The 13297-nt window shown below is 38.9% G+C and overlaps 1 protein-coding gene across 2 annotated transcripts in view; it reads right to left on the bottom strand.

Moving 5' to 3' along the window:
• PREX2 (phosphatidylinositol-3,4,5-trisphosphate dependent Rac exchange factor 2) overlaps positions 1-13297 on the bottom strand; it is a 302468-nt gene that overhangs the window by 206199 nt on the left and 82972 nt on the right. For both annotated transcript variants that reach the window (XM_027561133.1, XM_027561132.1), the window contains exons 5-6: positions 12134-12235; positions 8781-8942 (exon numbers count right to left, since the gene is read on the bottom strand). In XM_027561133.1, coding sequence (XP_027416934.1) covers positions 8781-8942; positions 12134-12235 — 264 coding nt within the window. The remainder of the gene's footprint in view (positions 1-8780; positions 8943-12133; positions 12236-13297) is intronic.

The raw sequence follows: 13297 nt of genomic DNA, 5'->3' as shown, positions 1-13297 counted from the left end.
TTAGCAGGTCATAAGTGTTGTAGTCTATTTGTTTCTACAAACTAAACTAGCATAACTAACTTGTTGAGTCACTGAGTTGGAACAAAAAAAAGGGGAACTTTTCAGTAGAGCTCTGTTAAGTTTGCTTTGTAAGAATACTTCTGTTTTAAATATGTCTGGTCTTTTTTGATATTTAAAACTGAGAACATCAATATTAACTTCATATTTTCATATTAACAATGAATATTTTCCTGATTAATATTAAAATTTTAAATTAAAATAACTCATATAACTATAATAAGAAACTTCCCAAAAGAGAAGTTAATTAAGACAGTGTCACTGTGTTAGTCTGGGTATCTATATTACAAACACATTTTACATTTGAAATACTTCCCTCTCTCCCTTCGTCATAAAGGTAGAAATGGATAGAAATGGAGATCTGTCAAACATTCACACAATTTCATATATTTTGCAATGCGATAATTAAGCAAAAACTGTCATCAAATGTAAACATCAATCTCAACTGCAGTGGCAATGATTTCAAATTTATAGTGAATACATCTCTTCCTTAGAAAAAAAATTAGAATGACATTTAAAATTTAAAATTTAAAAAAGGAAACATCACATTGATTATTGCACAAGGGACCTATGAAACATTATGAAAAGTGGCTTTATCAATAGCAATTTTATAAATGGTGCAAAACACTTCACTTTAGATTATTCCATAGAGTAGTCCATAAGTGCCAAGGCAAAAATATAGTCTGTTACATTAGTATTATACTAATGTGCATATTAACCAGTCTTCCAAATAGTTTCCCAGGTTAAATATGTACGTATTTATTTATAGATGTATTCCTAAATGAATGAAATACCAACAATACATTTTCTGACTTGTTTGTGGTGATTATCTTCATTAATAAATATAAGGAAAATTTAATGCGAATTTGAGCTAACTATAATCCATCCTCTTATACAGCCTCAGGGGAGATACTGTCCAAGCACTGAAGAACTCATGGGACCACTGTGCAAAATAGAAAATGGATCTATTACTTGTGATGATAACCGACATACACTCTGAATGGTCCCATGAGTAAGGCCAACACAATCTCTCTTTGTAAATGTAACTTCTTTGGAAAGCCAAACATAATCAGAAAGGATCTCAGTGAGCTGAATTTCAGGGGAGTTTGTAAGCACTGGGCTGAAATGTGTTGAAAGTGAAAGAGTTAGTCGTTCAGTCGTGTCTGACTCTTTGCGACCCCGTGGACTCTAGCCCGCCAGGCTCCTCCTTCCATGGGATTCTCCAGGCAAGAATACTGGAATAGGTTGTCACTTCCTACTCCAGGGGATCTTCCTGATCCAGAGACTGAACCCATAAATCTTGTGTCTCTTGCATTGGCAGGTGGATTCTTTACCACTGGCAGCATCTGGGAAGCCCCCTTCATCATGAAAGGTCCACCAAAATCTGAACATAGCTAAGATGTTCCTTCTGCCTTCCAAGTTCTGTTACACCATTGCCTTTTGATGATATGAATTGACTTCAGAAACCTAGAAGATCCTATTTCTCCTCTGGACCTTCTCCAGCTTGTCAGGGTTTCCCATAACATGAACACCTCCAAAAATGAATCAACCATTTGGATTGAGCTGGCAAATTAAGAATATAGAAGTGATATTGTTATTTCTCCAGTCCCCTACAACACATTCCCTGGTGGCTTAGACGGTAAAGAATCCTGCAATGCAGGAGAGCTGAGTTCGATCCCTGGGTTGGGAAGATTCCCCTGGAGGAGGGCATGGCAACCCACTCTAGTATTTTTGCCTGGAGAATCCCCATGGACAAAGGAGCCTAGCAGGCTACAGTCCATGGGGTTGCAGAGTTGGACATGACTGAGCAACTAAGCACAAGATTTTATCAGCACAAGGCAATGGCACCCCACTCCAGTACTCTGGCCTGGAAAATCCCATGGACGGAGGAGCCTGGTAGGCTGCAGTCCATGGGGCCGCTAGAGCTGGACACGACTGAGTGACTTCACTTTCACTTTTCACTTTCATGCATTGGAGAAGGAAATGGCAACCCACTCCAGTGTTCTTGCCTAGAGAATCCCAGGGATGGGGGAGCCTGGTGGGCTGCTGTCTCTGGGGTCGCACAGAGTCAGACACGACTGAAGCGACTTAGCAGCAGCAGCAGCAGCATGGTAACCCCATGTTACATCTGATTCAAAGTTCCCCTAGGTCTTTCTCCTCTACCCTATACTTGAATATTTTGACTTTTTGATTCAGTTAATCCAGACTGACATCATGCCAAGCTCTCAAACCTCTCACTAATATGCATTATATTGAAGGCATCACCATAAATTCCCATCAGCTCCCAATCAAAAATCAGAATAAGATGAACTGACCTCTTCGAAGTCAACACTTCTTTCCATAAGTGACTCAAAGCATCTGCTTACTGCTGCTACTGCTAAGTCACTTCAGTTGTGTCCAACTCTGTGCAACCCCATAGATGGCAGCCTACCAGGCTCCCCCATCCCTGGGATTCTCCAGGCAAGAACACTGGAGTGGGTTGCCATTTCCTTCTCCAATCCATGAAAGTGAAAAGTCAAAGTGAAGTTGCTCAGTTGTGTCCGACTCACAGCAACCCCATGGACTGCGGCTTTCCAGGCTCCTCCGTCCATGGGATTTTCCAGGCAAGAGTACTGGAGTGGGGTGCCATTTTCTTCTCCAGCATCTGCTTAATTATCAATGAATGAAGTTGTATGGGGGTAAGAACATCAAACCCAACCACCCACAGTTTCTAGAATTCCTGTTATGCTTCATAGAGTATCTTACAATATATACATATACCAAAAGAGACAAAGTTTATCTCACAACATACACATAATGCACGTTTTACTAAATCCTATTAAGACAGTTTTATTACTGAGGTGATATGTCTTTAACATTTAACAGCAGAATTTAGGAATTAGTACAGTATCACCTTTCCTATCTTCTACCATGGTAACCTCCTATCATCACATGAAATATTGTCATGAATAATTTAAATAATTCCTAGGAAAACCTTTATGCACTTAAAAGAATCCTTGTCAAAATATACAGATTTGTCTAAAAACCTCATTCTAAAAGAATATCTTCTCTTTATATCAGATTCATCTTTTAGATGGGAAAAAAAGGCCACTGTGCCTTTGACATACTATGATTTAATCTGTATATTATCTCCACGACAATGTTGGATAAAAATCATTAAAAATTCTTGAAACACAGATACATAGAGTATTATAAATACTGAAAAACATTTGGCCAAGTGTAGATATACTCTTGTGTAATCACAATATTCCTCTCACTTCAAATTCATCTGATCTGCAAGCAGACACTTAATAAATGTCTGTTTTTGACTAATGTTGTGTCATATTTTCCTCTAACTTAAATAATATAATCTACCTTTCTCTGTAGCAGAAAAAACAAAAACTCACAGCTTTATCTTTGAAATGAATGAGGTTTATGATAGTTTGAAAATGATGTGCAATTTCTTTTTCATTATCTGGAAATGGCAAGAGAGATGCTAGGGTTAGGGATAAAGAAGCCAAGCTACAGAAATGAAATAGGATATGGTTAAAAGCATCAGCTTGCCAGGAAACACTCATCAGCCCTACAGTCCATCAAAATGAGGGTGTCAAACAAATGAGCTAGAAAACAAAAAGTGTGGAAGCAATAAAACAAGCGAGGCAGACCGTCAGAAAAGAGCAAAGCACCTAGGACAATGCTGCTCAAATTTCAGAGTTAAGAAGACACACCCGATGGGGCTATGAACACTTCTAGGTCCCCTGGCACTATCCCCAGAGAGAGTACATCTGGTAAGTCCCGGACCATTCAGTAGATTCTGATGCATTGTGGTGTTTTGTTAACACTTGAAGTCACACCACTTTGGAAGCCTGAGCTCAGGCACTCAAGTGCATAGAACAGCAATTCTGGTGACATGGGGATGAAGATGAGTACAGGGCCTGCTCTATGAGACCTCTAGGTGAGCAGTAGTTCCAACTGCTTCCCAGAGCCCAGGACAGAAGAGGAGTTTACCGTATGTCCCATGGTCACAGTTACACCTGTGCTACGGTTCATCATCACTGAATATTCATTTAAATCTGCATAACGTTATTTTGGGGATTTCCTCATAACTCACTTGGTAAAGAATCTACCTGTAATGCAGGAGACCCCAGTTCCATCCCTGGGTTGGGAAGATCCCCTGGAGAAGGAACTAGCAACCCACTCCAGTATTCTTGCCTGGAGAATCCCATGGACAGAGGAGCCTGGCAGGCCACCGTCTATGGGGTCGCAAGAGTCGGACACGACAGCAACTAAACCACCAATGTTATTTTGGGCTTCCTGCATGGCGCTAGTGGTAAAGAACCTGCCAGCAATACAGGAGACATAAGACATGTGGGTTTGATCCCTGGATAGGGAATATCCCCCTAGAGGAGGGCATGGCAACCCACTCCAGTATTCTTGCCTGGAGAATCCCATGGACAAAGGAGCCTGGTGGGCTACAGCCCATGGGGTCCAAAGAGTCAGACATGACTCAGTGACTAACATTTAAGCTATATAGTCCTTATGTTTAAAAATCTGTGTAATGGGGGTTATAGTACTTCAGTAAACTGTTAAAAGAGACGAAGATTGCCTACAATGGAATATCAGTTTCTCCCCAAAAGGAAGTTGGCTGATGGACAATTAAGGGCCCTTGCCCTCCCTTGAGCAAATTTACCCAAGTAAGATTATTTGAATCTTGGATTTTGATCTTATATCTTGAATGAAGCAACATTAAGAATGGAAAAATTATTAGAACTTATCCCTGATACTGGGAAAGACTGAGGGCAAGAAAATGGGGCAACACATGATGGGGTGGCTAAATGGCATCACTGCTTCAGTGGACATGAGTTTGAGCAAACTCTGGCAGATGGTGAAGGACAGAGAAGTCTGGTGTCCTGCAGTCCATGGGGTCGCAGAGAGACACAACTGAGCGACTGAACAACAAACAACCCATTCTAGCTAGGGAACTAATGAGACTGTCAAAGAGCTTCAACTGACTAGACAGCCTTTCAAGCCTGAGAGGGAAGCTCTTCTATTTATCTCACGAACTATTTAATATCTTTTAAATTAAGTTTCCTTTCATTTCTGTTGCCTGGGGCCATATAACTTAAGTAAGATAACCCTTTCAGTAGTCAGGTGCATAGATTAGACAAATGAAGGGGATTTCTTAAGGGTAAAATCTAACGACTAAACCAAAGCTTTAAAATATTACCTCTCATCTGCAGAACATTTTACAGTGTTCAAAGTTCTTTTCACTTATTTCATTGACCCCTGTAATAACCCAAACTGTATGTTGAAGAGATCTGGTGCTTTATCCACAAACTAAAGGTTAGAGTCCAGACTGGAAACCAAATCTGCTCAAAAGCCAGGTTTTTTATTATGTCATATGACTTGAGAACAATACATCTCCATTGTTTGTTTACTTAAATTCAACATAAAAGAATGTAATGACAATTTAATGATACAAAACACTAGAGAGACAAGTTACACCTGAGATTTTAATGCCCTTCATATGATGAATGGGGAAATAAGACCCTGAATATTTAAGGGATCTACTTGAAATATAACAATAATCAACCGAAAGTAGAAATAATGCATACTATGTTATACCAGATTAAGATTCCATTGAAGATAATTTTGGTTACTGCAGCAACAGTGTCATCTCTAAGATAGTCTGCATGGTTTGCAGGAGCTCCTGGAAAGACTCAGATAGCTGCTGCTGTTGCTGTTCAGTCGTTCAGTTGTACCCAACTCTTTGCGACCCCATGGACTGCAGCATGCCAGGCTTCCCTGTCCTTCACTCTCCCAGAGTTTGCACAAACTCCTGGCCATTAAGTCAATGATGCCTTCCAACCATCTCATTCTCTGTCGTCCCCTTCTCCTCCTGCCCTCAATCTCTCCCAGTATCAGGCTCTTTCCAGTGAGTTGGCTCTTCGCATCAGGTGGCCAAAGTATTGGCGCTTCACCTTCAGCATCAGTCCTTCTAATGAATAGTCAGGGTTGATTTCCTTTAGGATTGACTGCTTTGATCTCCTTGCAGTCCAAGGGACTCTCAAGAGTCTTCTCCTGCACCGCAGTTCAAAAGCATCAATTCTTCAGTGCTCAGCCTTCTTCATAGTCCAACATTAGCTGTTACTCAACATTAGCTCAAGGCTCCTAATGTACAAAATTCTTGAAGGAACTGTTTTGTAACTGTCATGCCATCAGTCATCCGTTCTTGGTCTTGTCTTAACCCCATAAGAGTCACTCTGAACATACATAAAGCTGTCTGTAAGCTGAGTAAAAATCCCTGTTAGCAACTCAAAGAAAGCCCTAAGCATTCCGACTACCTTACCAGGGCCTGAATTCATCCTCCATGACTGTGTCCCTTTGTTTTCTGTGCCTCTGGAGTCTCACCAGATCGCAGTTTCTCTTTAACTTCTCTGAAGGAACAGTGCCTGAATACTGTAAAGCTTCCCCCATGCTCTCAATGTGGTGAACTGGGGTGTGCAATCAGGTACTTGTTACAAGTTTCCAACCAACTGGCTGGGCCCTGCTCCAGACAGCATTCCCTCTAAAGTCCTAAAACTCTCAAATCATTGGATGGCTGTGTCTTAGGCAATCATTTTCAAATCTGACTCAAGGAGACTTCATCTTGCCACTCTTTGGAACTGACACTCATCTTCTCTGCCCTGTACCTGGAACTGTGGTCACATCAGATTTGCTGCCACCAGTTTCCTCTGTCCCCCGGTTCCATTTGTCTCTCCCACTCCAAGTACTATAAGCCCACCGAAGCGGGTGAGGCTGGGACAGCCACTGTTGAGGCTACAAAGGACACAGTATGGACCACACAGCCTTATTCCTCTGAGTAGTTAACTGACCCTGAACAGTGCAAGAAATAGCAACACTTTTAAAGGAATCTCTCATTTCTGAAGGAGCTCCAATTTTTAGGATACACAGGAAGAAGAAACAAAATTATGACAGATTCCATTTCCCGAGAGAACCGAAAAGAGTCTTATGAAGGTTTTATTTTGGTCAAAGTCCTGGCAGAAGTCACTGACAAATCCTGCAGTTTAAAGCAAGTTTGGTGTTTCTTCCAATGTGTGAGTGACAACAGAATGGCAAAGCAAACTTTCCTCCATTTTTCTCAACCCAGCAGGACAACTGTTTTCAAGAAAAGAATTATCATGAATCAACTGTAAAATACACAACCATTTAAACTGATTGAAATAAGTAGCATTCATGCTGAAATAAGAGTGACCCTGAATACTTGAAATGAAAGAATATAGACAAGGAAGAAGAGAATTCAGATCCCAGTTAGCATTTTAAAAGATTCATGGTGAGAATAGACAAATAGGAGCATTCCCTGGGGTCAGTGTTTGAGGTTTCTTTGCAAATCTGAAAGGATATAGGTTAGGTCTACATGGAAACCAACAAATTGAAGATAAAAAACAAATTAGTTAATTATAAAGCCCTAAAGATAAAAATAACCCCCTTGGATTTGTGTGATAATACTGGTGTGCGAACATTTTAAATCTTCTTACACTTTAAAAATATTATCTCAACTGCTTACTTTATAACAATAAGAAATTATCCTAGTTGAAAGCTCTTGATCATCTAAATTAAGTCAATTTAAAGAAAAAAATTTAGTTTATTCTTTTGTTGTTGCTGTTGAGTTGCTAAGTTGTGTGCAACTCTTTTGCAACCCCAGGGACTGTAGCCCAGCAGGCTCCTCTGTCCATGGAATGCACCAGGCAAGAATACTGGAGTGGGTAGTCACTCCCTTCTCCAGGGGATCTTCCCAAACCAGGGATCAAACCTGCGTCTCCTATGTCTCTTACACTGGCAGGCAGATTCTTACCACTGAACCACCAGGAAAGCCCAGTTTATTACAGTTTATTACAGTGCTAAAGTAATATATGGGCTCTCCTTGGTGGTTCAGATGGTAAAGAATCCATCTGCAATGCAGGAGACCCACGTTTGATCCCTGGGTAGTAAAGATCCCCTAGAAAAAGGAATGGTTATCCACTCCAGTATTCTTGCACAGAAAATCCCATGAACAGAGGAGCCTGGCGGGCTATAGTCCATGAGGTCACAAAGAGTCAGACACAACTGAGCGACTAAGCACACAAAGTAATACAGAGCTCCAACTGCATGAACTGACAATCAAAATTACTACAGTTGCAAACATATTACAGATTCTGAATATCACTCTTCATTGGATTTTTTGTCATTTCAAAAAATCTTTCTTTAGTGAATCATGAAACCATAAAATTTTTCATCTGAGTGCACCTTAAAAATCATGTCACAGCCAGCTCCTTCATCTTCGAAATGAAGAAATTCAAATTTAGAGAGATGAAATAGACTTAGAATAACATTCACCATGAAATACCTAGTTTAGAGTCTGAAAATAATAATATCAGAGCACAGGTTTGGAATCTTTCTCTCTCCAGGACTCAGGTTATGGTTATGGACAACTAACCGAAGTTAAGACTGGAGAAAAGATTATCACACTGCACAAACACTGAGCTATCAAAGTTTATGATATACACCATTGTGATCGGCTTTCCCCTTTAAAGATATTTAAAAAGAATAATGACAGCACTTTTTGGAAATAGTTAGAGCCCTCTACCGTTGTCTAGAAAAAGGACCATTTATGGTTCGGTTCCATCCAATGCCAGTAATACTACGCACAGCATAAGACATAACAAAACTATTTTAAGATCAATTGTTGAGTCCGATGACTGTACCTCCCAGCCTTCAATATGAGACTGCCACTCCTCTAAAACTTCCAGCTTTTCCATCTGTCTCTTGGCCTCGTTGATGTTGGAACAGACGGCTTTCATGGCTTGGAGAGCTTCCATGAGTGCTGCATAGTCACTGTGTTTCCTTGGAGTCCGCTTAAGCAACTCCTGTTTATACACAAAACACAAATCACCCTTTGATCTTCAGCTTTCTGGGACAGCAGGTTCAGACTGACCAGGAAACGAAAACTGCAAGGATCGTGAGAGCCACTTTCAGAAGTGACATCACAAACTCCACCAAGATCAAGACCCCAAAAAAAACACTGAATGAGTGTCACCACCTGCACACACCACAGTCACTATAAATTTTCCCTTAAAATGATGTTGTTTTTAAAAACTAAATTAGATGTCTCCTTTCAAACTATCAAATATCTCACCTACAGCATGTAATTTTTTAATATGATTTATAAGTTTGTATAATTTTTATGTTTGACTTGAGCTCCAAAATGAGGACTTCTTTATATGTTGATTTCATTTCCTAGTGTTTAAAAGAATGGTAAACCATCAAACGAAAATATCCTATAATTTAAAAAATAATTTAAGTCCCTTACTTTCTAACACTTTTTGAGAAACTATAAAAAAGTGTCATAAATAAAGCAAATTTTTAAAATGTCTTATATTCTAGTAAAACAAGTAATTTATAAATTCTGCAATACTCCATCATTAAAGGAGCAATTTATGCTGTTTTTGCCAACAACTTGGTTGTTTCTCTCTCAGTTTATTCTCTACAATGAATTCTATACACCCTTCAATAGCTTTTTCCTTTTTTCCTTTTTCTTTTTTTTTTTTTTCATTCAGGATATTAGAACTAGAGTAATCTTTAATCTTATAAAAGGTCTTATTTAGAAGCACAAAATTAAACATCTTCACCCACTGTCTAGACAGCTGTGACCACATTGCTTTTTAATTAGTCATTTGTTTCCTTACGACAGTTGCCATCATCATGTAACTAACACAATTAGAGAAATCCGGAGGCAAATCTTGAAGAGAATTTTCTAAATTCTTAACACAGTGGGAAAATATGCAGTTGTTATGCTCTCTTGATGTTCTTTATTGTTGAAAATTCTGCCATCAACTTTGACCCTGCATTCAAAATATTCACACTCTGTTTGACAGAACCAGCACCAAAAGGATCCACATTACATCACTGCCAAGGTCAGGTTTAAAAAGTTATGCTGGATCACAAATCCATAAAAGAGAGATGCAGGCTTCTCCAGAAACCCTCAAGTCTTAGAGTTACTTGTAAATTATGTGAAGTGGTGAAGGCAGTCTACAGGCTATAATTGGGGGCTCCCATGGGCCTGTGCCAAGTGAGATCTCTGGAGTTGAGACATGAATTTAGATACTGTGAGACAGCAAAAGAAATGACCAGTAATAATCTGTCAGTTACTGGCTATGAACCCTGTGCTGGTTGGCCAACCCAGTAATTTCAAGTTCTACAAATAAGACCAAGGTATCTTTTCTTTAAAACACTGCCTAATCCCCTAATGTTTTCTAATGAATAAATAAAAACCATCCCAAATTAAACAGAATACCAGCTCAGTTTTTCAGTTGATGGTACAAAGTTGAAAAATATCAATACCAATATATATACTGCACAAGTAGTTTTTTCCTGTTTATCTGTGAAGATAATTTTTCAAAAAGCAAAAAGATGTCATTTCTCCATGACTTGTAGATACTCTGAATTGACCTTTCTTCCTAAAGCAAGGATATGTCCATGTTCCTATCTCTGAGGCCACCTGAGGTCATCCTTGGTCAGAAATGAGTTGATTTAGAACAACCACATGACTTGATATCTTTCTTTTAATATCACCATCCCTTCTGATTCTTAAAACAAATCCTCGGGATTCCAAAACCAGGAGTAGGAATAAGAGGAGTGGTGAGAATGCATGCAAATTTGTCACCAAATCAGAGGTAAGAAGGGACTACCAGAAAGATGGAAGTCACATCTGCATCAACCCTGTCTGCTCCCTGAAGACGGTGCCACAGTTCCACAGACCTGGACATCCCTGTGCTAGCTTCTCTCTATGCGAGCTAACCAAGTGATTTACACTTGTTTTCTTTTAATAAGAAATCCTTTTCAAAGAAAATTTTCATTGAAATCTAATGTAAGCAACTGACAAAATCTATAATGAAAAAATGTATTTTTAGTTCAAATTCATAACATCTATTTCTCAAAAAGTAAATCAATTAAGAATGCCAGTTAGTATATCCATAGCATTTCTGAGTTTGTTTTTTAATTTAGATACTAAGAAGTAGTTAATATATTAAAATAAATCAGAATCAAATGCATATGAGTAATAAATGATTTGTATAAAATAGCTTAATCAATTATTAGGTACTCCTTTATGTATATGAATACATATGTACGTATATCTATGTATACATAGACATACATATATACACATATGTATACATAGATATACATGCACTTACACATTCTTTTAGGTATTTATTATAATTTCATATCATCATCATTATTTCTGTTTCATACATGAAACCCACGCCTTTAAAAGGTTAGATTACAATCTCACTCTTGCAGCTAGTAAGCAGAAGGCGTAGGACTTGAACTCAGAACTCAGATGTTCAACCACTACCCCCAACTGACTATTCAGATGCCACATTTCCAAAAAAATTCCTTTCCAGAACTGCTATTCTAATCTATTCAATATCCTTATATTATGAACAATATTTAGTACATTACAATGTGTTTTCCATAATAAAACTTTTGATCATTTGTAATGAGGCCATGGATCTATGATCATAGGCATTTCCTGTCTTCCAGAGGCAGAGTTTTCTTATAACTGTCTTTCCATGTTCTATCATTTATTATCCCATGTGACCCACTCCATTACCTGTAATAATGACCGAAAAACCAGGCTCTGAAATTATGTAACTTAGCCTTAACTTTATTAGCATCAAGAAGTCAACAATGGTTGAGGAAAGGAAAAAAAATTCACCAACAGCAGGTTTACTGCAGACAAAATAAAGTGCTATATAAACTGGTCATAATGTACTTAATGGGATTTATCTTGGAACTAATGTGTTTACACTAAAGGTAACTCAAACAAGTTCTTTTTTTTTTTATGAAGAGCACAAAAAGTCTCTATTCCCAGACATTTGTTCCCTACTCTCTATATAAATTAGTGACAAAATAGCTATTTTTTCCCAATAACTGTATTTGTTTTTTCTTTAGAATGTCAGACCATTTAAAAGAAAAATTTTATTTTTAAAAAGATCATCAGCAAAAATATACAGGTACAAGAGAAATGCAACAATGAAGAAAACACATAAAGTACCTTCAAAAGTAGAGGGTATTTGCATATTCTTTGTATTGGCGTTACCAAGTATCCTTCCAGAGGGACATCTGTGTTCTTCCGTCCTCCGAGCAGCATGCAGTTCTGGGGTGGAAATACAGACAACGAATTATATTTTTAAGCCTGATTCTCTCATAAACTTTTCTGTTGAAAACCTGTGAAAGCATGTCTCTGTATAACTTCTGTCTCTGAGAAATGCATGTGGTGTACATGCTCAGTCATGTCTGACTCTTTGTGACCCCGTGGACTGTAGTACACCAGGCTCTTCTGTCCGTGGGATTCTCTAGGCAAGAATGCTGGAGTGGGTTGTCATACCCTCCTCCAGAGGATCTTCCCGACCCAGGGATTGAACTCACATCTGCTGCATTGCAGTCAGATTCTTTACCACTGAGCCACTGGGGAAGCCCGAGAAAAGCACATTTAGTTACAAATAAAATTTACAGGAGAGAAAGGAAATAATTTTGCATTTCAGTTTAGAGACCTGTGTTTTGAGTCTTTATCTTGAAAATGAATTCACATATATCCAACTGAATATGAAGTCTGAGGAAGAAGACAGAAAGTAAAAGATGGAGGAATGAATTAATGGAGAGATGTTGAATGGATGGACGGATGTGCTGAGTAAAAGAAATAAACAGAGACGGAGGGATGAATTAATGGAGAGATGGATGAGTGGATGGATGGATGTGCTGACGGATGAATAAACAGATGCACACGTGCATATACACATCATGCTTAGGGAGAGGTTGTGTAGTGATGCAGAAGGTCAGGCCTGAAGATGACTGGGTTCTCCCCATGCCCTGCCATTGGCAAGCGGTGCAACTTGGACCAATTTCAAGGTTCTACTTTTCCTCTCTGTTAAACAGGCCAGTTTTAATCCAGTGATCTCTAAGCCACTTTGAGCTGTAATACCTCACCAATGACACTGGCCAGCCAGTCTCAGAGAAGGAGGTCAGACATGATCTCCACAGAGGCAAGATGAAAGAAGAAAACTCAAAGCCAACAATCACACTGAAATGAAATGGGAGCAGCTTCCGTTTACTAAAAGTGACAGTCAAGAGAATCGATGCTGATAAAGACTTGATCCTCTTAAGCACTTCATCCTTATTCTGTGTTTAAGCTGCAGTGACAATATAAAAATTTAAAAAA

Source organism: Bos indicus x Bos taurus, chromosome 14, assembly GCF_003369695.1.
Source record: "Bos indicus x Bos taurus breed Angus x Brahman F1 hybrid chromosome 14, Bos_hybrid_MaternalHap_v2.0, whole genome shotgun sequence".
Classification (NCBI taxonomy): Eukaryota; Metazoa; Chordata; class Mammalia; order Artiodactyla; family Bovidae; genus Bos; species Bos indicus x Bos taurus.
The sequence above is the reverse complement of the archived record's forward strand: the minus strand, read 5'-3'. Positions and strand labels throughout refer to the sequence as shown.